The 26,281-nt window shown below is 36.9% G+C and overlaps 1 protein-coding gene across 1 annotated transcript in view; it reads right to left on the bottom strand.

Annotated features, from left to right (window-relative positions):
- AKAP6 (A-kinase anchoring protein 6) overlaps nucleotides 1-26,281 on the bottom strand; it is a 255,963-nt gene that overhangs the window by 34,851 nt on the left and 194,831 nt on the right. Inside the window, exons 10-12 of the mRNA XM_068397672.1 lie at nucleotides 24,567-24,713; nucleotides 20,893-21,117; nucleotides 1,102-1,317 (exon numbers count right to left, since the gene is read on the bottom strand). Coding sequence (XP_068253773.1) covers nucleotides 1,102-1,317; nucleotides 20,893-21,117; nucleotides 24,567-24,713 — 588 coding nt within the window. The remainder of the gene's footprint in view (nucleotides 1-1,101; nucleotides 1,318-20,892; nucleotides 21,118-24,566; nucleotides 24,714-26,281) is intronic.

The raw sequence follows: 26,281 nt of genomic DNA, 5'->3' as shown, positions 1-26,281 counted from the left end.
CACAGCATCCTCCTCACTAATTCACCATTTCTTGGCCCGTTTAGACTAATAGTATTTTCACTCAGGAACTGCTAGTGTTTATGAATAATATCTTGTATATATTCACATTATACTACCATAACTGAACCAGTGAATTACAGCTTCTGTTATTTTTGTAAAGGAACTTTAACAAAAAGAAGTCAAATGTAGTATTTCATTGTTAGTCAGATAATTTTTAGGAAGCAAGTTGTGTCAAGTATTTTTTCCTTTTATTTGCTTGATATAAACCTAAAAAGTTATGTAAACTAAATATACGTCACTTGTTCTCAAATCTCATCAAGGCTCTTCAGTGGATGCACTACATCGGGTTATCATTGCTGTCAATGTAGCTGCAGTATACAGACTCCAGCATTATGATAGTAGCACAGAACATGCTGAGCCAATTCATCCATTACAGTCAATGGTGTTACAGTAGGGATTATATTGTTCCCCCTATGGTTTACTGTTTAAATGTAGATACCGCTTTGTAATATAGTTTTATGCTGTAGAAAATCTATCTAATTTATGCCACTTAACGGATGGTTTAAGCAGAGTGCTATTTTGCCTCTTAGGAATCATTTCCCTGAGATAAAAGCAAATTAATGCATTTTACTTATATTCAAATAACATAGAATTGTATATTAATCATATACCCATGGCATTCTATGTGAAATACACATCTACTGCTGGGATGCTAATTAAAACCAGTCTTACTTACACAGGAAATACTTTTTCTGAAATATATTTACCATCAGTGAAGTATGTCTCTGGGCCCAGTTCTGTTAGGTACTGAGCAACTTGGCACAGGAGAAGATTGTTTTTATTGTTGACAGGATCAAATGTGATGAGATTAAATATCCAGCAAACAGAACATGTATATTGTGAGTTTATCTTAATCAGTTTTGTCCATAGAATACAATGTTGATTAAGATAAACTAAAGCTTCACCTGTTGGCAGTAGACTAGGAATGACATCTTTAGTCAGAAGAAAACGCTCTGCGATGAATGTCCTTGTCTTGCACTGAAAAAGTCTCTCATGAAAAATGAAACCACATGAGATCTTTTTGAAGCAAGCATCACTCACCGAGTCTTTTTCCAATCTCTTCTGTAGCCTTGTTTGCCACTGGACAGCTTGCATGACAATGGCTTCCCACCTCCTCTCAAGGTTTACGATTATCAACTGCATGGACTGGTGATCTGCATTTAGGTTGCAGGTCTCCTGGTCATCCAGGAGGTGCTGGCATAATCGCAGCACAGAGGCTACCCCACGACGTCTCTGTTTGATCTCACAGCATAGAGACTGCAAGACAGACAAACAACAGATGTCAGTGTGGAATACTTTGCAAATTAAAACATTAACTATTATCTGATATTTAATGGTGCCAAATTTCTGTATTACAATAGTTTTTTCAGCTCTTCCATAAATTCCCATACTTAGTGTCAAAGCTTAGTGCTTTATTTTCAGATAAACACAGTCTTAATAGCACAGAAGGAGTAAAGCTACTTTCAGTCTTCTTCAAACAAATGCCATACATAGCTACCTGTCTCAATAATGTTGAAAGTTTTATGGTGTAGACTGGTTTATACTTCCTTTTTTTTCATTCAACTGGGACACATCTGAAATGAGTTACCCTGACAGTAATTAGCTTCAGAAATTCTTCAGGAAAAAATGGGGGAAAAAAATTGTATTCATGCAATAAGAATATATATATTTTTAGAAAAAAAACAATAGAAATTATGGGTCATATGTACCCTGTCAGAGGAGAAACCTTAAGAAAGGAGAAAATTCAGTATAAAATTCTTTACAGAAGTTTTTTGTTATCATAAAATATTTCCAGGGTAGTTGCATATTCAAGTAAATGTAAGAATACTATGATAACTGTATTCTTCTTAAAGATGAGTTATTCACCGCATTTATTTAATCATACCAATTCCAGTGCTACCAAGAATGCAGTCTGATGTGAACTGCATGATGGGAGACAATTGCTAAGCCCTGATATTGCTGAATATTGATGGAAGCCAGGATATGTTGGTTCTACGCCAGAAAACTAAGTAACTACGCTGAGAATCTCATCAAATAGCAGCACAAATACATGCCAAAACTAGAGAGGGATCTGCCACCCGGAAGCAGTTACTGGCATGGGCTGCTTTCGAGCATGGTTTTATCCACAATCACACTCTTACTGTCATTCAACATCAAATCAAGATTTCATTAACTCATAATGTGTTTTAATAATAATATCTATGAATCTGGCGTACAGAAGGCACAAATGCATCTGAGGATGGCTGCTTCAGCCCAGCTTCTGAGACTCTATGCTTTTATAGCATTGCATGGTTCAAGTATTCAACTATTATCATAGGCCTCTGCTACTCCTGAATTTAACAGAACAGTGCTCCGCACGTGGGAGCTTTACAGATAATTTAAATTGTAACTTGCCAACATCTGTTTCCCTCTGTGGGATGCCACAGATGAAAGTGCATGACCCCATGAGAAAATCTGAACTATCATCTTTTTTTGAAGACAGGGTATTTGCCTTTAAGCTTCCAGTTAATCATAATAAGCAAACAAAAAAAAGCCACCGCATCTCTCAAAGCTGTTCACAAATGTTAACAGATAAAAAATCAGGACCTGCCCTCATAATTTTTATTAGCAAAATAATAACATTGTGTAGAAAGTTAAATCAAGTTCCAGATTTTCATATCACTTTTTCTTTAAAAATTGGAATTTACACTTATAAATGTTGTACCTCAAAGGAGTATTTTACTGCTGGAAGTATGTGCTTGATCAGTAATTCTAAGCTGAAAGTCTGAAGCAAAACATTGGTATACACATCTAAAAATAGATATCTTTTCTTTGCCTGTGGATAGTGTGCAAGCGATTTTTTTTATTCAAAGCCTTCAAGAGAAATGATGATTAAACCCACAAACATAGATGAATTGCTAATCTATTTCACTGGCACAATTGGGCCATTCTAACAGTTAACAGATTGCTTATTAATCAACAAGGGTAAACAAGACAATGCAATCTCATTTAAAGTGGAAGTTTTAATGCCTAAAAGTATTTGTGTTCAAAATGTTAATCCTGATAAGGCTTCATTAGAAGACGTCTGAAAATGATTAAGTACATTTCATTGTAAAGTACACTGAGTAGTATATCAGCAGGTGGACATTTCATACAGATGTTCCACTTATTGATATAATGCATTCTATAGCTATTTAAATTACCCTAACTCTGTAATAGCTAGAATTCTATTACTTCTATAATGAGAGAACCCTGTACATTTAATATTTCTGAATTTTAAATAAGGTGAATGACAAATTCCCAAACCACTATTTATGGCAAAATATGACCAGGAATTTTATTATTCAATTTATACCAGAGCTGCATTTTAACTTACGCTTCCTGAACTTGCCCTTATTTATTTTCCTAGAGTTCATTAGTAGTTTCTTACATAGTTCCTGATGTAACCACCACGTCTGGCACATTTCCTTTCTGATGCTGTTCATTAGCCTAATGTCACAGCAGAAAAAACTCAAACCAAACCAAACAATCTACCTAAATACGATGTCAGCGTTCTTCTTTAAATTATATAACAGCTAAGCAATTCAGTTTTATGGAAGAGATGGTAAGTTATATACAGATGGCAATCAAATCTGTTGTAGATCTGCATTAACTTCATGGAAGTCAATACAGCTCAGAATCTGGCCCCATAACATTAACTTACCTTGATCTATCTGATTATGTCATCCTTTATCAATATTGTTCTTTTTTGATACAGTATCATATAAAATGATGAGGTAAGGAGTATTTAATTCATAAGCCATTATATGGGAGTTCAAGGGAGGCCTTTACATTGTGTTATGTGAAAACAGAGCTACAGCATCCAAGTCATTTCTAATTTACATCAATTTTACACCAGCATAATAACAGTAGCTTTACTGAAGCTATTTCTGATTTACATGGCTGTGACAGTACAATTAGGCCTATGGCACTTTTGTTTCAATTTTATTACATGATATTATGGTTAATATTAAACAGGAGAAGAATGAAGTGCTTGTATCTAACAGCGTGTTGAAAGACTTGGCTATAGCAACAATACTTAGCGAGAGAACTTAATCACGTAAAGACATCTTTAAACCCTATATAATAGAGCTAACCATAATGGATCTAAGCAGTATTAGGGTCTGGTATACAGTGTCCTAAAGGGACACAATAATTGCCTGTATCCTATGACATGATATCTCACAGTGTTGTATATCCATCCATGATCTGCTACTGTTAAAATGGCATGCTTTTATACAAACCTGTCAACACGGCAATTGTACACACAAAGTATGCTTCCAGGACCACAGTTACTTTAATTATTTGCAAGGTACGTTCTACATTGTGAATTAACAGCTATAATTCATGATTAATTAAAAAAAAATAAAATGAAAGATGATGAGTATCTCTGCTGAGTCTTGGGCCTGATGGTATACAGCTGCTACAATAAGCTACTGGGTACTTGACAGTTCAGAAAATTAGGAAATGATCTAACAGTAGGCTGAGGAGCATCACTTAGGCTTGCTTAGTCTCCTCTGTATGCAGATTTGATGAAGTATAGCTTAAGAGATCAGACACTTTTTATTGTGGCTCATCACACTATCATGCGTCTGTTGAGCTGTGGTAACTACAAACACAATCCAAAGTGGGAGAAACACATTCACTTAAATCGTTTGCAGAGAGACTTAAATTAATGTATTTGATTTTTTTGCTGCAGGCTGAGTATACATAGTAACTGCAGCTGCTGTGTGCAAACTTGACTCTGTCTCTCAGTCCTTTGCTTTGCAACAGATACCCTGATAACATTGAGGTGTTATTCATTATAATGTTATTACGAGTCATGGTTTCTCATACTGAGGATTCCTGTCCATGCCATTAGAATCTTGGAAGATTTTTCTTCCCTCTGCCTACTCCTATTTTCAGTTCTTTGAAGTTATCACCTGCACAGCTAAAAAGGGCTAGCTGAAACTACTTTCACAGCTTATTAATACCATGCCTTAAATCATCTGGAAAAGCCCCTGCTGAGTCAAAAGACATCAAACACTCTTTCCAAGCCATGGGCTAATGGCACTATCTATGGGGATGGAAGTAGCCGTGATCTGAACAGAAGGTGCTCTGCACAGCTGCATGACTCCTAAGTGAATGGCACATGACCAAAAACATGTTTGCAGCTTTATGCAGTGCCAGAGAGTGTGGGAGGCATAGAAAGGTGGGAAGTTGAGGAATATTAGAACCCTTCAAGCCCCAGTCCCCCTCCATCCCTCAGCCTTCTGCAGTGTATCAGTACCTGAGCTGTGCTGCACTGCCTGCTCTGCACGACTGAAGGGCACAGATGAGAATTCAGCATTCCCACACAGCATGGTAGATGAGTGTCTTCTTTTAGCCCACACCTGGGGCTAAACAATAACAGTTTTTCTCTCACCCAATGTCCCTTTCCCAACTGAGGAAGGAAATTGGGAAAAAAAGAGGGAGACTCATGGGTTAAAATTAAACAGATTTAATAAAATAAAGAAACTAATATAAATACTAACACAAAACACACAAAAGTGTACTTAGCTACAGGTTACAGCAGGTTGTCCAGGAATAGCAATCATCAGCAATTAAGGGAGGGAGGAACCATGAAAAAAGAGAGCTAAAACAGCCCCACCTCTCCCCCCTAAGCCCTCCCTTTTATAGTGAACTTGATTGTTAATGTTACAGAATACACCTGTGGGCCAGCCTGGGTCAGCTGCCCTGCATTTAACTGCTAATGGCCCTGATCACCATGGCTGGCCACAAACTGAAACAAAATCCCAATGAAACCAGGACAATGAGTTGGCCACTAAAGCACTTTTATATCAAGGTTCTTGACCAGGTGTTTAATATTAATCGTTTAAAAGTACTAAGGTTCTCAGTTAATTCAGTGGGACTTCTGCACCTAAAAATAGTTTAAAAGTCAGTTTAAGATTAGTTTAGCTCACTTAAATCCACATAATGCACATATAATCACCACATAAAATGTTGAGCTATGATTTTTGTAGCATCACTTATTACGTAGTGTTTGGGGAATTCATTTTAACGTGATCTGAAGTTCTTTCAATCATTTCCATCTTTCTTGCTTTCACTCTGCTATTAGGAGTAATAAAGGTCCATGTAGAGGTGCCCAGAGCTTTGAAAATAGTTAGAAGGTGACAAATGGTAACTGACTCAGATGGATTTTCTTTGTGCTTTCAGGTTCATAAGAAATGCCAAGATATACTGAGACAAATGCTATTTCTAGGCTTACATTGTGTTTCTGTGTATGGGCAATACTGGCTGTTTGTAGGAAAATGAAAGAAGCTCTGCTGCAGATAAATCTGGAATCACCGGATCCAAGAGGAAATTTGTGTCTGACCTTGGTCTGTTAAAGGTTTACTCTTTCTCCTTGTTACAGGATGTGGGTATGTGAGGGAGAGAATGATACCCTTCCTATTGCATCAGCTGTTGCCTGATGGAAGATGAAATGAAGATGGCACAGTTGTTATTTCTTACAACAGCCATGAGCAGAAGTTAAGGCAGAATCTGAGAATGGAGGCCACCTTTCTGAGTACAATAATCAAAGTGCAACTCTTAAAAGCATCTGATTTTTGGCTAGTGCAGCACTTCGGTTTTCAAAAGTGCTCACGTAAAACATTTAAGTAGCATGGCTAACAGCACTAATACATCAATAAAGGGAAAACAGGAAACAATATGCTCACAAATGTTGGGCAAAATGTAGTTTTCAGTGTTTTCTGTGAAGTGGCAATGCCTGTTGAACTTCTCTTGTGCGGGTCATGCATCCCTGTATTTCAAATTCCATTCTTAGAGGACACATGGTGAAAATAAGAATTTCTGTTTCTGAATGAAAAAGAAAGCCAATAATTCCTCAAAAATTATTAGTAAGAAAGTAATTCCTCAAAATAAAAAAGCTAAATGACAAAGATAGGAAATGAATGATGACTTGTCATCTTTTAGAAAAATACTGACAAACCTGTGTGCTTTTGCTGATTTCAAGGTTAAAAGAAAATGTCACCTAATATGGGAACTCTACTTGGTTGCATACTGTGGGACTTAATCTATACTGAAGCTAAATATTCTATAAGTATGCAGTGAAGTGCAAAAAACAGCAATTGAAAAATGACATGATTAAATGGCACAACATGCAATCATTTGCTCTCAATTATATCAATGTATCTTCTTCATTTCAGGGAGTCAGGCAGAAATATTGTTTTTTAAATGCCTCTATTAAATTGGGCACCAATAATAAAATAGATGAGAGTCCTAATAAGCTCATTTATGTAACATACATCACACACCACAAAACTATTCTCTCCAAATGCGTTTGTTCATAGATTTGTCTCCTGGTTGTCACCAGTCTTGGCTATATTAAAAGATTTTAAAGGCACAAGGCTTGCAGACCATTCAGTGGAAAACCTTGGTACTTAACCCTTGAGAGATCTTTAATGATAATTATGGAAAAAGTATTGATATAATATCTTTGCTGTCACATTTTATTACGATGACGGTCACAACAGAATCTGGGACTGACATTTTAGAGATATTATCTAATTGCAAGTCAGAAATACAGAATGACAGTTTAAAGTAGAATATGACTTCTTTCAAAACAGCAAACTGGTTCTCTTTATTTAAAAGCCCTACTTTTAATAGCATTACAACCACTAAATTGCTACGCTGATCATATCTCTCTGTAACTCACTGCTCAGCAAAGTGTTAACGATATCTCTCTTACAAGTCTGAGCACAGTTCACTATATTCCTTGTGAACTGTGTCTGTTTCTATACATACTAAAAAATGGCAATGAACTAATAGGAAAAAATACTTCATTTTTGCACTGGCTTCAAGAATCTACATAGGAGCTTATGTTCTACATACAAACAAGTGCTTAATAGAGTTAGGTTAAGTATCAATTAATTAATTTCACTAGTATTAAAAAAGTAAATGGGAGTTTGTGTTTATTTGTAATCAATAATGCAAATAAATGTATTAATTAGGTAAATATATTTATTTTAAATAAAATATTTATTTTTAAATAGCATTCTAAAAGTACCCGTGCTCTCATTTTTCTCCAGAAATATAATATATGCATTAAAACCAGTAACAATCCAGAACAGATGCTTCTGTGCTCATTCCATAAAAGCTGCTATTACATCTGTACGACATTTTTTAATTTCTTTGCTCTATTCCTTATGCTCCTTTAAGTACTTCAAAATATTTGTTTCTAAGAATATAGTTCAATGGTCTGATATTTAGCTCATATTCCCATGTAACTAGTAATATATAATATACTTCTCTTCATAAATTAAAAACACTATTAAAATTCCAGACATATAGAACAATATGAAGATTAAGTTACTATAAAAGAAACTATAATAGCTTACAGATTGCTTGTATCATTACTAAAGCGCTGGTATCTATTACAGTGTCTCCCTGGAATAAAGAATGCACTTTTGGCAATAATTTGTTAAAAAAGTGCTCATTATTGTTAAGATGCTCTTATCTTAGCTCTAAACTAGTGTGCAATTACAGGGAGGTAACTTTTAAAAATGAAAGAAAAACAGTGTTGGATGTAAATACATCTTCCCTACTGAAATACAAAATAGTTTTTCCAAGTCTTATTTTTCTTGTGTTTCATATGGTGAATTAGATTAATTTTCACACTGAAATATTTTAGAGCTATTTACTACACACGGCAAAGTTGGGGTTAACTTGCTTCCAGGGGATAAGCCAAGTCATTCAGACAGAGGAGCCAGACATGATGGTAGGAAGATCCATTTTCCTATACTGGCACTCCTTGTGTTTATAAATGCCTCCGGTTCGTGCCCTCTTTTCATTCAATTTGAGAAGTTCTTTTTCCAGAGAAACAGATCCAATGGGAAAATATTGAAAGTAGTGGCACAATTTGCTAGGGTTTCTTTTTTGCCCCCCTGAAAATCACAGAATCACAGAATGTTAGGGATTGGAAGGGGCCTCGAAAGATCATCTAGTCCAATCCCCCTGCCGGGGCAGGATTGCCTAGACCATATCACACAGGAACGCGTCCAGGCGGGTTTTGAATGTCTCCAGAGAAGGAGACTCCACAACCTCTCTGGGCAGCCTGTTCCAGTGTTCGGTCACCCTCACCGTAAAGAAGTTTTTCCTCATATTTATGTGGAACCTCCTGTGTTCCAGCTTGCACCCATTGCCCCTTGTCCTGTCAAGGGATGTCACTGAGAAGAGCCTGGCTCCATCCTCATGACACTTGCCCTTTACATATTTATAAACATTAATGAGGTCACCCCTCAGTCTCCTCTTCTCCAAGCTAAAGAGACCCAGCTCCCTCAGCCTCTCCTCATAAGGGAGATGTTCCACTCCCTTAATCATCTTCGTGGCTCTGCGCTGGACTCTCTCTAGCAGTTCCCTGTCCTTCTTGAACTGAGGGGCCCAGAACTGGACACAATACTCCAGATGCGGCCTCACCAGGGCAGAGTAGAGGGGGAGGAGAACCTCTCTTGACCTGCTAACCACACCCCTTCTAATCCACCCCAGGATGCCATTGGCCTTCTTGGCCACAAGGGCACACTGCTGGCTCATGGTCATCCTGCTGTCCACTAGGACCCCCAGGTCCCTTTTCCCTACGCTGCTCTCCAACAGGTCTGCCCCCAACTTGTACTGGTACATGGGGTTGTTCTTGCCCAGATGCAGGACTCTACACTTGCCCTTGTTATATTTCATTAAATTTCTCCCCGCCCAACTCTCCAGCCTGTCCAGGTCTCTCTGAATGGCTGCGCAGCCTTCCGGCGCGTCAGCCACTCCTCCCAGTTTTGTGTCATCAGCGAACTTGCTGACAGTGCACTCTATTCCCTCATCCAAGTCATTAATGAATATATTGAATAGTACTGGTCCCAGTACCGACCCTTGAGGGACTCCACTAGACACAGACCTCCAACTGGACTCTGTCCCATTGATCACCACTCTCTGGCTTCTTTCCTTCAGCCAGTTCACAATCCACCTCACTACCCGATCATCCAGATCACACTTCCCCAGTTTAGCTGCAAGGATGCTGTGGGAGACCGTGTCAAACGCTTTACTGAAATCGAGATAGACCACATCCACAGCTTTACCATCATCTATCCACCGGGTTATGTCCTCATAAAAGGCTATCAGGTTGGTTGAGCATGACTTCCCGTTGGTGAAGCCATGCTGAGTGCCCCTAATGATCCCCCTATCCTTGATGTGCCTAGAGACAGCACCAAGAACAAGTTGCTCCATCACCTTTCCGGGGATGGAGGTGAGGCTGACTGGTCTATAGTTACCCGGGTCCTCCTTCTTGCCCTTTTTGAAGACTGGAGTGACATTCGCTTTCCTCCAGTCCTCAGGCACCTCTCCCGTTGCCCACGACTTAGCAAAGATGATGGACAGTGGCCTAGCAATGACTTCCGCCAGCTCCCTCAGCACCCGCGGGTGCATCCCATCAGGGCCCATGGATTTATGGACATCCAGGTTGCTTAATTGGTCCCTGACCCAGCCCTCATCAACCAAGACAGATTCCTCCTCTATCCTGACTTCTTCTGAGGCCTCAGGGGTCCGGGGCTCCTCAGGACAGCCTCCAACAGTATAGACAGAGGCAAAGAAGGCATTCAGTAAATCCGCCTTCTTTTTATCCTCTGTCTCCAGGACCCCCACCTCATTCATCAGTGGGCCTACATTGCCTCTAGTATTGTCTTTACCTGCAATGTATTTGAAGAAGCCCTTTCTGTTGTCCTTGACCTCTCTTGCAAGTTTTAATTCCAAGGAGGCCGTAGCTACATCCCTACATCCTCTGACAACAGACTTATATTCCTCCCAAGTGGCCAGCCCCTCCTTCCATGATCTGTACACCCTCCTCTTCCACTTGAGTTTGCCCAGCAGTTCCCTGTTTACCCATGCAGGTCTCCTGGTACCCTTCCTTGACTTCCTACTTGTTGGGATGCTCTGGTCTTGAGCTCGGAAGAAGCAGTCCTTGAATGCTAACCAACTATCTTGGGCCCCCTTACCTTCTAGTACCCTGTACTAAAATAAAAGTAGGGAAAGCATCAGACAGGCAGGATAAATATCAGTGCTATGTTTTGCTTTTGCAATGAATCCTGAACCATGCTACCCAAAAATTCGTTTGCCTGTAGTGGATATTACAACCTTGAAATTTTTGCTACATCACCACACTGGGCAGAGTTTCAAATGAATGTGCATGGAAATTCAAGAGATTAAATGACTTAAGATACAGATGAAAACTTTACAAAATCAAATGAGGCATAAGTTAGGCTCAACTCTACTTCCAGTTGCTGAAATTCACTTAGAATTACAGCTTAAAAGAAATCAAGATGTTTATTAACATACATCGCACATTAGATGCCAAGAAACCCCCTCCAATTGCCTAAAAACTGTTAGGTATCAGAATTTCAGCCATCTTTAATGAACAGTTAAAACTGTTAAAACTTTGTATCCTGCCTCAGAGCTGTATAAGAGGCTTTAAAGGAAAAACTTTCTTGCATGGATGTACATCAATACCTGTAACCCTCAGGCTGAGGTTCAGATGTTAATATTGTACTTACTCCCTTTCTCAATCTAGTTCCCCCACAGCTGGTAGACATGCATTTTCACTGTCCCTGTGTGATGGGCCTGGTATATTCCAAAATGTATTGAGAATTTACCCTATTCTGAATTACAGGAAAAAAACATCCTACAGTGCATTGGTATTACCTTTTTATGGGAAAGCGGTGAACATAAAATAAATTAGACTAATCTTTTGGAGACTTCAGGACAGGCAGGGTGATAGGAAAGGGAAAATAAACACATCTAATGAGTAAGGAAAAGAGATTTCCTTTGGCTTTTTTCTTGTGTCAGTGAAGCAAATTTAGCCTGGATTCAAAAATGTACAGCTTGAGCTGCTCCAGGGTAAACAGAGGAAAATATATTATGGTGCTTTCATGTGTATCCGTACATGCACAAGGACAACAAGCAGGCTTTTCTAGAAATTGTGTTCCTCATCTTATTTCAAAAAAGCAACACATCCTCAGAATGGATATATCATTAAAACATTATTTTCATTCTTTTGCCATATCTTAATCATAAATATACACACTGACACACATTTTTTGGTATCAGCTCAAGACTCAACTAAAAGTCCCCAACAAGAGAAGTTACTTGCACCAGAATCATCCAGAGCCAGGCAGCGCTGTGATGAGGTAGGTTCACTCATATCTGAAGTAGACTAGGCCCAGTATCTTACTCGCATAAATAATTTTTAGGCAAGTTTTTGCATAAATATGTCAGATTTTAAATGAACATTAACTTGCCTCTTGTACAAGTTAGGTATATCTAACTTTGACATGCAGTTTAGCCCCAGGGCTATGCGAAGGCTAGAAGTAGAGATGAGGACAGAAGCAGGTGATGTGGTCAGGATGAACTGTGAATGGCAGTCAAAAAGCTAAGGGTTGCCAAAAGCCAAATGTCTGGATGAGGTGACTGTGTATGATGGTCTTAGAGGCTCAGTGTTACTCATATTATTGCACCTTCAACTGCCATTCTTCCATTGCCTGGACAACAGGACTGGGGTAAGAAGACTAGACAGGATGAAAGCAAAGAGGGCATGAGACAAGCTTTCTTTCCTTCACTAAAGCTTAGACTAGAGAACATAACAAGATTCCTGTTATTGTGCCCAAAACATGAAAATAAGCATCACTGCAATAAAGGGAAAGGTGGTGCATTACCAATGACATTGCATCATCAGTCATTGGAGAAATGCACAGAAAATCCATCAGATTAGAGGCCAGGTCTTCAGTTTTATCCTGAGGTGAGGAAATGCAGCACTTTCCTAACAGACCAGTAAGGATATCATCCTGCAAAGGACAGGAATCCACATATATCTTTTTTTTTTTTTTCCCATTCATGCAGCAAGCATAATCTAAGATGCTCTGCTGTCTCTAGTAATATGTTGCCAATCTGCAAATCCCATTCCTGACCAACATCTCGTACTTGTGATACATAATATACCTGATAAGGATTGAAATAACACTTTAGAATATATACTGAAGGCCTGTTCTTTTCACACTCATATTCTTACTGATACTGAATTACACTTTACCCTGCAAATAATTCTACTAAAATCAATGGGTTTCCTGGCAGTATGAAATTACTTTTAGTGTGGGTAAAGGTACTAATACAGTCTATAATACTATTCCCTATTGGGACTATGATCTATTAACTCACATGCAAAGATGAAACTTGGGAAACTTGTCCAGTACTGAAACCACAATTAGGCAACGGTCTGCTAGGTCAATGATCCACCAATTAAAGAAAAACCTTGTTAGTAGAATTTAATGGCTCTAGAGAACACTATTCAATCAATAATCCACTAATATTGCAGAGAATTGCACCTGAAAATGCAATGCTATGGCTCCAAAGGGGCAGTTATAGACAATCAAATAAATCGTATAATCACGTGCAGTAGTACAAAGCAGACCTTAATGGAGACAGTACAGTGAATTTTTGTTAACTCTCTTATATTTCCAGTCCACACTGTACTTGTTTTTCTATGTGTTCTCACTCACAAAGGAAATAAAGCTTAGAGGCCAACAAAAGTACCAACCCTCACTGTAAATTAGTGCAAGTCAATCTTAGCTTATTTTTAGGGGAAAGATTTCTTTTTCTTTTGTCATCTTTTGCTTTCTTCTCATTTTCCTTTTCCCTTTCCAGGTTGATAGTAACAGAAGAGAAAGATTCTCTTTCTGCAGTAAATAGATCTTCAAGGCAATAGCAGGACAATAAGAAGTCACATTTTCAAGAAGTCATTTGGGTGGGTCAAAAGAAGATGATCAATTATATCTTCAATGATAATGACAATAATAAGTGAAGGAACAGAGAATGTTCTCTCAAAAGAAGCCATTAAGCTATTCTCACTTCTACACATCTGACTCTTCAAGAGGCAATGACTGAGAGGGGAAATATAGCCCAAAGTCTGCAGATGTCATTGATGTGAAAGGTTTGGGAAAGAACTGTAAGCCGTTTGTCACTATGAAATTGCAAGTTTTACTTTGTAATGACCAGTTTGGGACAGCTTTCTCTGTAAGCCAGGGTGTCTTCTGTGTTAGTCAGCTTGAGTCAGACTTCAAGTCTTACAAGTCTGCTCATGACATGAGAATTAAATGCAGACCATCCCAGTACAGTGAGAAAAACAGGGACAGGAGCCCCATTGCCTCCTTCTCACCAGCTCCAGTTAACAAGGTGGCACTGGTTCAAATAAGCACCCTATTGCACATTCAGGAAGGCTGAGAGAGAAATTCAGGCTCAGCTTTTCTGGAAAAGCAATAAGCCTGTAGTTAGTGTGGGAGAACCTCACAGATATTAGCAGCAAATCTTTCTGAACTGGGATTGAAGTTGCCTCAACATCTTCAAGTCCCTCAAGTTTTAAAGGCATTCCTGATGATTCCTTGAGTGGTATTCATCTGAGCTAATGGAGAACTTGGTGCCTGAGCTAGTCATTTAGAAGCAGGTATTCTGAGGTACAGTACATCTTCTCCGTAGCCAGATGCCTGAAACAGGACAGATTAATCGCATCCTAAAAGTGCTTCTCTCCCCCCACCACCCCCAATTACTATAAAAGAAGCTCAGACAAGATCTCTGCACTGTAGGTATCTAAAGCTAGCCTGTTTTAACATACCGTTACCCTATGGCTATGATGTCTGCAGGGTAATCATCTTGGTATACCAGAAATAAGGGGACAGTACATAAAAAAAGAGCTAGGAAGGAAGCAAAATATGAATTAGTGGCCTAAAAATAGCCAGTAGGCTAGTCTCTTCTCCACCAAAGGATTCAATGTATTGCTGTATCTGAGCTCTGCTGAACTCGGGGCTCTTCCTGCTACTACAGTAACCTCCATCCCACAGCCCAATCTTAGTCCAGAAACCCATCACCACTGTTGAATTAGAACTGCATGCAGATACTTTATGATACCTCTGTGGAACCCTGCAGCATGTCAGATTTAACCATCCCCGGTGTCTAGATCTTTGTCCCTTTCTTTCCCCCAGCAAAGGGAGCATGGGTGGGGCAAAATGGTTTTAGACAGCCAGATAGTGTTTATGATTAATTTTGAGATTTTAATTAATTAAAAACTAAGTAACAATGTAAACAATCTCAGAGAATTCACAGTTCAAGCTTCACAGTCCAAATGGGATGATAGAATGAAAGCTGCTACCTCGGATGGGATATTTAGTCCTAAATGGGAACTGTAAATTGTATTAGTGTTGCCTTAAATAGGAGGAGCTTATTGAAACACACTGAGATACATTTGAGTATATTAAGTATTTGAGTACCGTGTATGTGTATGTGTGTGTATATAGTATTGAGCATTGATATTTGAGTATATTAAAATCAAATTAGAGCTATAAACCCACATACTGTGTTAGGGCCAAAATACCACGTTTTTGGAAAAAAATATGTAGAACTGCTTTAGTGTAAAGAAGTGGCTTCTCATTTAAGTGGTCTACAGAAGTGCTGCTTTGGGATGGTGGGTCATGTAAATTCAGTCTGAGTTTGCTTCAAACCATTGTAAGTGGCATCAGGCTACATTTGACTTTGGAATCCTACCTGTTTTTCATAAGATTTAATACTGTATGCCTTCCTGTTTGTTAAAATTTAATCCAAACAAAATTTGGGTAAACATTCTTCATCTGTGAAAAGATTTAGGGCTCTGAAGTCACACTCTTTTTGAGAAATTTATTAAAATTATTACAACTTTTCTTTATCATCTTAGAGGTATAAAAAAGATTAAATCCTGCTTGACTTCTTTTGGACTTTCTATTGGAAATTGTTGTGCATACTTTTGTTACATGCACATTGAATTTCTGTAATTCTTTGATTGCAGCTCTGCCAGGAACATCATTCCAAAAATTGTAAAGGATCCAAAATGCAGTAGCAAAAGCGATTCCTGGCACCTGTAGGAACAGCCGGAACATTTCTCCAATCTCTGAGTCTCCAAACCTTTACTCAAAGTTAATACTTTGATTTCAGTTTGGTCATAATCTTATATGCTCCCAAACTCACTTGTGTTTTATTTGATAGAATTATGTTCAACTGACTTGTTTGTAAGATGTGCAGTGCTGACTTATGCAAACTTTTCAGTTAAAATGAAAAGCAACATAAGAAGTACTGATTAACTGATTGATTATTAATTACCAATACAACCTATATTGATTAATCAGGAAGTTTAGTTGCTTTAGGCATTGGAGATATAAGAGATGGTGCTGAGAAATACTTTTTTTTTAAATGCCATTGCATCATCTGGTATGCTCAGTCACAAATTTAGTGGAAAATGAAAGCATACACTACTGAGTAAGCCTAGTCATTAGAAATAGTTACAAGCATCAGATAATTTACACTGTTTACAAGGCAAACAGAAATGGCTACAAATACTACTATCTATGGAATTTAATAGACCATTGACTTTTAGAAATACTAAATGAGAAAATATTTCCAACATTTTTGGTACGAATAAGCAGTCTGATTTCTTTAATGGATACATTGACTAAAGTCAAGGAGAACCACAAGCTTTCAGTACTGCTGAACATCAGGTTTCTCTTTTTTAAAGGCCCAAATACAGATTTAGGAGACGGGTATGACAATATATAGAGCAGGTTGTTTATTGTTTCAGATAAAACCAGATCAGAAAACTACATGAATTCAACATTATTGTTGCCAAATTCTGCCACACCATTTAGCAGAAAACCTCTGCTAAAATCCTGTTCTGAACAAGAAAGTCCAGTTTGGAGGGGAAGGAGAACAGGATCCTTTATAAGTCTTGCTACTGAAAGCAATAGAAGCTTTCCCAGTTCTACGTGACTAAGAAAGGATTATGAGATGGACAGATACTCGCAAGTCTAAGCTTGTTCTTGAGCAGCTGGTCTGGGAGCCAAAGCCATAACAACTACCTTTTTGATGCTGATTGGTCATTTCTCTGTATTGAACACTTAAAGTCATAAGTTTTATTGCAAGTGACAGTATCACATAACTATTTAGGCTCCCTTGCTGTCTTTTGGAGGGCATTTTGCAGAGAAAACACCATGCTTTTTGAAGTCCCAGACACATAAAAGCAAATGTGGCCGAACACTTCTACTTACAAGCCAACAAGCACACAAATTTCTAGCTAGACTTTACTCAAAGGAAATTTACTAAAACTTTCATAAAAGAATGCGAATTCTTTTTATTATTGCCCCTCATTCTTTCCTGCTCCAAATCTCTCCTGACCCACAAAATTGCCATACATCATTAGGTTAGGAAATCAGTTGTGCCAATTATTAGTCTCATGACATTAGGTCTTTCAGCTGCTAGAAGTATGTGTTTACATGAGAAGCTTGTATGTAATTTAAAAAGTATATTTCTGCTTCTGGTCCTCATTGTTTCAGTGAAAAGCTAGAAAACACAAACTCGAGGGACTCAAAAGGCAGAACAGAAATAAAAAGCATAAATAAATTAAAAAAATGTATGTTCATAGTTATGAAGATTTCATGAATTTTAAGTCAATATCTTGATTTTCTTAGTCCAGATTCACGGGTTTTTTCATGTTGCAACAGAAGAAAACAAACCAGGAGTAAGACACTCACACTTCCCCTTTTACAGCTGGGCAACTTGTGTTCACTCTTTCCTCCTTCTGAACAGGAGCCCGCGTTAGGCTACACTTAGAAGCTCACTTAATGCTGCTGTGGAATGGCCAGCAAGTGTCACTATAGACTGTAGCAAAGTTTGTGCCTCTCTTTCGTAACTATGAAAAAGTTTGAGGCAGCCAGTAGCACTGAAAGCTGGTGAAATGAGTAACAAAATGGCTCTGCAGACCGGCTGCACGCTGTGTTGCACAGACACCACTGGGCTGACCAAAGTATACCACATAGTTTCCATAACACCAAGAAATACAGGACCTTACATAAACTGGGTAATGACCATAACTAATAATATTGTAGTAATTCCAATATCTAAATATGCTAATAATAATGGAAAAAAACCAGACAAACATACTCAGCAGGATTTGAACTTTGAATATAAACAAGAAACAGCGGTAAATGCAAGGAAACAGTCTCTTTTAATCACATATGAAAATGGAATATACTGAGAAGTAACCTAGAGGAAGAAAGGAAGGGCTGCCTTGTGGTTAGTGCCAAAGATTAGGGTCATTGTAGCTGAGTTCTACCCTAATGCAGCCATTGACCTTCTGTGAAAACATGGAAAAGTCTTAATCTCCATGCATTTTATTTCCCTCATTTCTAAAAAGGGAATAATAATAATACTACAATAAAGGTTTAGTGGGGCTTAGTTCATTAAAGTTTGTACAGCATGTACTGCTCCTTGACTGGATAGTACTACAGAAATGCTAAGTATTATTATTGCACAGCAATATCCCAAAAGAAAAGTAGCACAGTAGTATATTCTTTAATAAAAAGAACACTCCAATTAGTATGGCATGATTTTTATAACAGAAAACAAAGAAGTCAAAATAATTTCCTACTAGTAAATTTCATAACCTCTCCTCCCCCGACATTGTTCTCATCTGGGGTCCCAACTGCATGTGAACTATACATTCAATTCATCCTCCAGTTGCAAAATGAAAAGAAAACACCTTAAAAATGAAATAGCTGTTTTTCCTAGGGCACAAGTGTAATTTAAAACATAACATTATGGAATGAAAATCAATGGCATTCTTGAGTTTATTTTATTAAAAATGTTTCTCTGTGTACAGTGGCTGTGTGTATAATCAGGATGGTGCAGCACAATAAATTTCCATTAAGAAACAATGATTCACTTACCACACTGAAAGCAGTAATAAGGTTAAACTCTTAGGTGAAGTGGAAAGTAAGTCAAACTAAACCCCAGCAGGTTTCCTACTAGTGGCATAGCTATCGTTTTTGAAAATGTTCTAAATGTTCTTTCTCAAATATATGTATTATACATTGCAGTATTGTTAATTATATCCATTTTCTCTTTTATACACTTCCCCAGGAGGTCAGTGAAGAATGGAAAACTTACTTATAGTGGATTTCAGATTTAATGAGACAAAGATGGTTTAATATATATGACAAAGTGATGTGCTCTCACCATATTTGATAGGTAATTATTTTTTATACTCTAATGGCTACCATTTTGAAAATAATTAATGTATTATTTATGTAATTAATAGATAATCAACCGAGTAATGTAATACTCTGGTTACATCATGGTGGGTGATACTATCCTGTTTAACATCGCTAGAGCTCTTGGCATGACATCATGTCATATATATATCAAAAGATTTCATTTGAGAGATTTATGCACTTTCCAAATACGTAAGTAACATTGCCATGGTATTTCTGCTCATATATATATCTATATAAATATATATTTAAAACCACATTTGTCTGAAATTAGATTTTTAAATCCACAGTTATGCACTTAAATAAATGCCATAATTTTCCCCAGAAATAAAAAACATCCAGCATTTCCTATGGAAAACATGGAGCTATTGCTGTGAAGTTCCACAGGTCTATCAACAGTCCTTCATAATCACTAGCTTTGAAGTTTGCTGATAGAAAAAACAGAATCAGCATGTTTTTTTCCCCACTAGCAGAAGACCAAGAATCACTAAAAAAAAAAATGCAATAAGAAAACTTAAAATTACTTTCAAATGGACATGCTCAGGAACCTGAAAAGAGCCTATTGACTTTATCTACATTGACACAACCTTCTCACTAATCTTCATGATTGGAAAAGGAAGAGTTAAGGAATGACTAATTGGAAGACAGTCATTTTTCTGCGGTTGTTTTCTTGAACACTTGCATAAAAAAGTATGTTTCGAAGCCTTTGCGACATTTGAGGTGAGCATTTAATAAATCGTTCATCACCTTAAGAGTGCTGTTGCCCTAGACACCCTGATGTACTAGTGGAAGAGAAAAACCTCTTTACCTCTAAAGCCCAACAATTACTCACCATTCCTTTCTTATTCTTTGGTCAAAGATCACTTGCAGAGTAAAGTGACCTATAATGATCACTCAGGTGGGGGTTTATTTAAAAGTGATACTTATGAACAGAAGAAAATCGCATGGTTCTAACAGGTTTGTTTGCTAACTTAATAGCCCTCTTTCCCAAACGGTCCCACTGCTTTTGGGGAATGGAACAAAACATACAACCTCCAGTAAGTCAGATGCAAAGCTGAATGCTGGCCTTCAATTGGAGGACTTTATCCATCTGAATATAGCATAGTGACTACAATTCTTTTCCTTCCTTTCCATAAATCTTCAGGTTTAGGCTTAAGATGTGGCCTAGATTAATGCAAATCTCATAACGTATATGTCCTTTTCCACATATGTGTTCACCACAAACTTGAATGTTTTCTTATGTATGCTAAATTTGTATCTCTGTAAATGTGACCTTCAATAGGCTATTCTTGACTCATACATGTAGAGAAATAGGCTATTAAACTGATGGTCACACAACACATTAATTAATTTAACTGATGTAGGAAGTGAAATTCAGAGTGAAGCTTTTTGTGACAAAACTCAGCTTTATAGTGAAGTAAAATGAAAGAGTACTATTGCTTTTCCAATTGCGGTGTGATTAGACCTCTAAAGCTCTCTGTTACAAAAAGTCTAAGGAATAAATATTATTGTAAAGATTCAATAAAAGCAACATGAATGAACACATAGTACATAAATGAAGGTGAAAATATGAATATATGATTACATATGTACATGCATTGCATTATGTTATGTATAAGATAAATATTTTATCCTACCATAGAGAGGAGTCTCTCTATGAAAACTATGATTGTTTTTTTATTACCTTAAAATATTGCAGTTGTTTCTCAGCATTCATTGTTCCTTCATTTTCTTGTCTCAGACAGGAATTGAAGATGAAAAGCTCTGTATCTCTCAGCCACCCTTTCAGCTCTTTGATCCTGACCTCCAGCTGCCTTACCAGGCTGCCGCTTTCAGGCGAGAGCAGGTCACGTGGACCTAACCCACTGTGCCCTACCATTGTGTCTTGGATCTTCTCTCCTAGGGTTTTCTAATGCATCAGATAAAGAAAACATAGATTAGTCTCATGTACCAAAACATATACAGGTTAATGTGCAACAAGAAGCATCTGTTAGATGACTAGAGATGTGGGTTTTTTAATAATTACTACTAATATCAATCAATTCATTCTTTGTTTCTTTGTTTCAATCAATTTCATTTTTTGCATCCTTGTTTCTCACTTATGCTGTTCTCTCTGGGTCACTGGCTTTGCTGGAAGCATGATAAATCAATGTTTATTAAGAGAAACTATGGACAGAGGAGACAAAACGATGCATAACTTTTTAAAGTAGTTACTCTACAAATTTGTCTGTGGCTTTAGATGCTTATGACCATGATAGTTACTGGTTTCTAGGCAGCAGCAGAAAATATGACAAGGACTGAGTTCACCAAACTCTTACCCAAGGTACCATCTAAGTTTCTGGAGAAACACTGAAATACTGAAATATTTTTTGAGGTGTGAACTGTCAGGTCATAGTTTCCAAACTTGTAGCGCTGAGGTCGTATACAGGAGCAGTTAGGTCACAAAACAGCTGGTTTGCTTTTAAAAGTGGATGAACTCATTCAGCGCCTATAAGCTAGAAATTACAAAGCCTCAATGTTCCTGAACATCGGGCCAATTACCTAGGCAACTAAATTCGGATTTAAGTTCTCCATGTTAAGCATCCACTTTAAAAATAATGGACCAGAATAAACATTCACCTCTGATCGCTAATGAAACTAATTTACTACAGCTTTTCAAAGTTGTATTTCTAATAAAAGAACCACTGAATAACATTTTGATAGTGGATGCTGGGAGCATAATGAATATTCTGAAGAGGCCGGGGATAGAAAGTTACCTTCATTTTCAGTATTTTGAAAGGCAATTCTTTAACACCACAAGGGATATGTGCTGTTGCCTGCTGACTCTATGCCAAGCAGTATCTTATCTGACCTATAAGAGGCTGTCAGGCTGACAGTTATTATAAGCACTAGATCTGTGTTACTGATTGCAGAATATTGAATATACACTGACAATCACATCCAATAACCTTTTAAACTGATAATTAGCAGTGGTTAGTTGTTGTAACATGAAGATACAGTTTTAGGTGACCCAGTATGGCTGTCTGTCGAAAATACATGCTTTAGAAAGTTGCTGGAATATAATTTATAACAATGGAGTTAGCTTCCAAAAATAAGCTTTAAAACACAAATAAAATTAGACCAACAGACATTAATCTACTACGTGGCATTCTGTAAATAACGTCTTTAGGAGATCATAACTGAAAAACATGCTTTCTTGGCAACATCCTTCTATTTTCATGGTTCAAATATTGATAATTTGAAGACCCTCAGTGGAATCCAGCACTAGCTATTGTTTTTATGCTGTAACAAAAGTAGCAGCAGGAGGTGAAATCAATGCCCTTTGAGGGTAGGGTCACAAAAAAGAATTTATTGCCACTTTTTTGTTCTGGAACAGTTTGCAATCATAAATTCTTCATAAACAGAATACTTCAGAGAATGGTCCGTCTTCATAAATATACGACAGAGGACATCAATTTCATTTAATTCACAATTTGTGTCAGCACAGCAGATGCCAATGCCTGCCTTGATAGGGTTGTTTAATATGCAATTGAGACAGAGTAATATTCAGCACAGGGGACAAAATTTCACAGATTAAACTGTATGCACCACTGACATTTCATTCTAATGTATTTCCATTCCACACTGTTCACCTTAGATGAAAGTAATATTAAAAACCATATCCCTCTATTTTACCATTGTTAGAAGTTAAAATCCTTGTCTTTAATTTTTTTCATGCCAATTAAAACGTAATCACGCCAATTAAAACAGTATGCCTAGTGCCGTTAGTTTCTGCAGAGATTTTTATTAAATTAAACAAAACTCTATCAAACTCTGCTTATTATTCATGAAATTGCATTTAGCAGGAAAACTGTAGTAGTTATATTTTATTTTTCTGCAAATGCTGAAATTAATGGCAAAACTTAATCCAGAGGTATATTTTGATTTTAACGTACTGAGAAGTGGAGGGCTTCAATTTTTTTTAAGACAGAATTTTTCTAGATTTTTAGAATTGTGATCAGTTACTTATCTCATAGTTTTATATCCTACCAGCTCTAATCAGTGCCGCTGAATTAACCTGATTAAATACATTGAAAGTCATAAATGTAAGGCTTACAACTGGAATTATTTTAAAAATACAAGTTGTCACGATCAGATGTAAAAGAATAGGTTAATAAGCCCCTTTTATCAGTAAATTTATTAATGTTCAAACAGTTTTAAAATGCTTGTGGTGACGCTGAATATTTAAATTAAAAAGTAATAAGCTCACTAGTCATAAGGCAACTTTTAACATTTTCTGACAATTTGCATATTTAGAGAATCAAGTTATTAGAATGACTGTGCTGAACTAAAATACCCCACCCTCTGTAAAATGGCTATTGCATTACCTAACAAGCTAAAGTGACACAAGTCAGTATTAAAAATGCTGTTGGCAGGTTGCATGTATAGATTACTCGTAATATATTAGAAATGTTTTTTAAACTAAGATAATAGCATGCAAAATTATGCAATGTAACTGTATTGCTAATATCGCACATCTATAATTAATCATTTAAAGTAATTTATAAATTTATCTTACCCTTGATTTGAAGTGAAGGCAATTAAGGAAAGAAGTGGATGGAAAAATATATAGTTTGACCTCTCTCTCTCTCAGCTGTTTTACAACAATAGGACAATAGTGTCTCCTGCACGGTGCCATCACTGGTCTCTGGGTAACAGAATCACTATATTGCTTTTTTTGCCAGATTCTTGTATCACACTCTTTGGCTGAGACCCTGCCCATCATAGCGTGAAATGAATTACATGAAACTTTTTTGGCTTTTGTCAAAAGTGAGCTGAATACAGCAGCATGAAACACATCCTGCTGTATTCTCAGCTTCAGGTATTCAGATTTGTACTGAATCTGCATATTTGTTTTTGAGCCATCAGTGTGACCTGAAATATGCAGTGACAACACCACTTTTCATCTTAAGGGTATAGTAAATAGTTAAACAGTAGATGTCTCTAACATGTACCTTCAGAATAAATTCTATTAACATTCACTCAAGCATGACAGCCAGTGTATATCAGATATACTGCATTATAGCTGACTTGGTGCATACCCGTAATACATGGCATATTTTACTTACATTTTTTGTGTATTAAAGAACTAAAATTATTAAAGTCAGACAGAAGACAAGCATGGAATAAAAAAAAAAATCAACAAAACAGGAAAATACTATGGGGTTTTTATAATAGCATGAGTAGCTTGTTTGAAATGTACGTGGTGAATTGAAAGAGAGAGATATTTGTGCCTCAAATTAGAAATCAGACAGACAGTGTACTTCAATACACAAAAATGTACACATAACCCACAAACAGTAATAAAAATGCAAATACCCCAAGCAGTTCCCATTTTTCATTAATTGAATCCACTTTTTCCAGGAGATCATTTGGTAGTAAAACACCACTTTTCTTCAGAGCTTCAACCTTACTAAGCAGTTCCATCTTTTTCGGGTGCCTGATTGACATTTCTACGTTGTATCTCTAAAATGAAAAGAAATAGATAATATTAGCTACCGTAAAGAGTTTTCTCTACGAAAAGTTAAACTTTAATTCTGTGTGCCCAGTTATGATCATGCTCACTATGCCATTTTTTAATTTCATTTTTTTTTAAGCACACAACGTTCTCATGGCATATCATAAGATGATTTAGGTACCAAGCACGTAGGCTTCTGGGTGATGTATCTATGCAGGCAGTTAGCAATTGATTACATATAGTAATATCCACTCACTCGCAATATTCACTTGTACAGTAATATTCAGTAACACTCTCTCATCTGATGCTTGATCTGCCTTTGTCTCATTCAAGTCAGCAGTATCTCATTTTTCAAATATGCTACTTCAGCAAGTAACACTGAGGCACCCCATTGAAAAAAAAAACAACAACGAAATAATTTCATAATTAGCTTTCCTGTACAGTTTATTTCTTCTCTTTCTCATTGTGGATTCTGTCTCATATATGGGCCTGAAATGCTATTGCATGTGAAAACATGAGAGTTTCACCTTAGAAAAACAATTAGACATAACTCCCTTCCAACACAATACCAGTAACTTGATTTTTATTGCATCAACCAACAGGAGCAGTGAAATGGCACACAAATGAGAACAGCCACAATACTCATACAGTCCAATAGTTTCTTCAAGCTGAAACTACCTTTTATTTCCTGCACTGTTATTTATTGTTAAAAAAAAAAAGGATAGAGAAAACAGGAATAAAAAGAGAAGCTTCTTTCAAAATTACTTTCATATGACTTTCTAAATATTTTATCTGTATATTACTTATATACTCTATTAAAATGTGTTGTAATCTACAGACAAATTGGCAAATAAATCTCTTTAAAAACTGTATTCCCTGAAAACCCAAATTAAGTATTAAATATAATAGTTACTATAGTGATTAAGTTTTAGTAGCTAGTACAGGAAATAATAAAAAAAAATTAACACACAGGCATCCACTCATATACATACCCTACATACAGTTAAGCTAATTCCCTCTCCCTCTTATGTATCCAACTTCTGATATGGCCAAAAATGCACCTTTTACTGAGAGAAGAGTTCAGCACATATTCTTACAAAGGTGTTTGTTTACAAGACATACATAAATTATGCATAGCTATTGGCAAACTGCATCCTAAACATTAAGCTTTCTTTTCTTTAAGTTCAGCTGAGAAACCTGCTATAGCAGCTCATACTGAAAATGTTAATAACTGGGCTAAGCATAAAAAAATCAAACTAGAATAAGGAATATTTAAAACATGAGTGCCTTTGCCAGAATCAAGAACACACTCTGTAGGAAAACAAAGCAAAAATACAATTGGAGACAGCTTAAAGAAAATAATAAAGGTGTGAAATCACTGTTTCAGCTAACAGGTCCTCAGCATTTCCATGCATATGTTTGCATATTGTTAGTTTCATATTTTAATCTCTCATTTACACAACACATGCACATCATTTGTATTATGTAAACTTCAGCAAATATTAGTCATTTGTGGATCATAGAGCAAATGTTTTAAATGAGGTGATTTAAACCATTTCTCATTATTAATGAACAC

The sequence above is a fragment of the Nyctibius grandis genome, chromosome 4, assembly GCF_013368605.1.
Source record: "Nyctibius grandis isolate bNycGra1 chromosome 4, bNycGra1.pri, whole genome shotgun sequence".
NCBI lineage: Eukaryota > Metazoa > Chordata > Aves > Nyctibiiformes > Nyctibiidae > Nyctibius > Nyctibius grandis.
The sequence above is the reverse complement of the archived record's forward strand: the minus strand, read 5'-3'. Positions and strand labels throughout refer to the sequence as shown.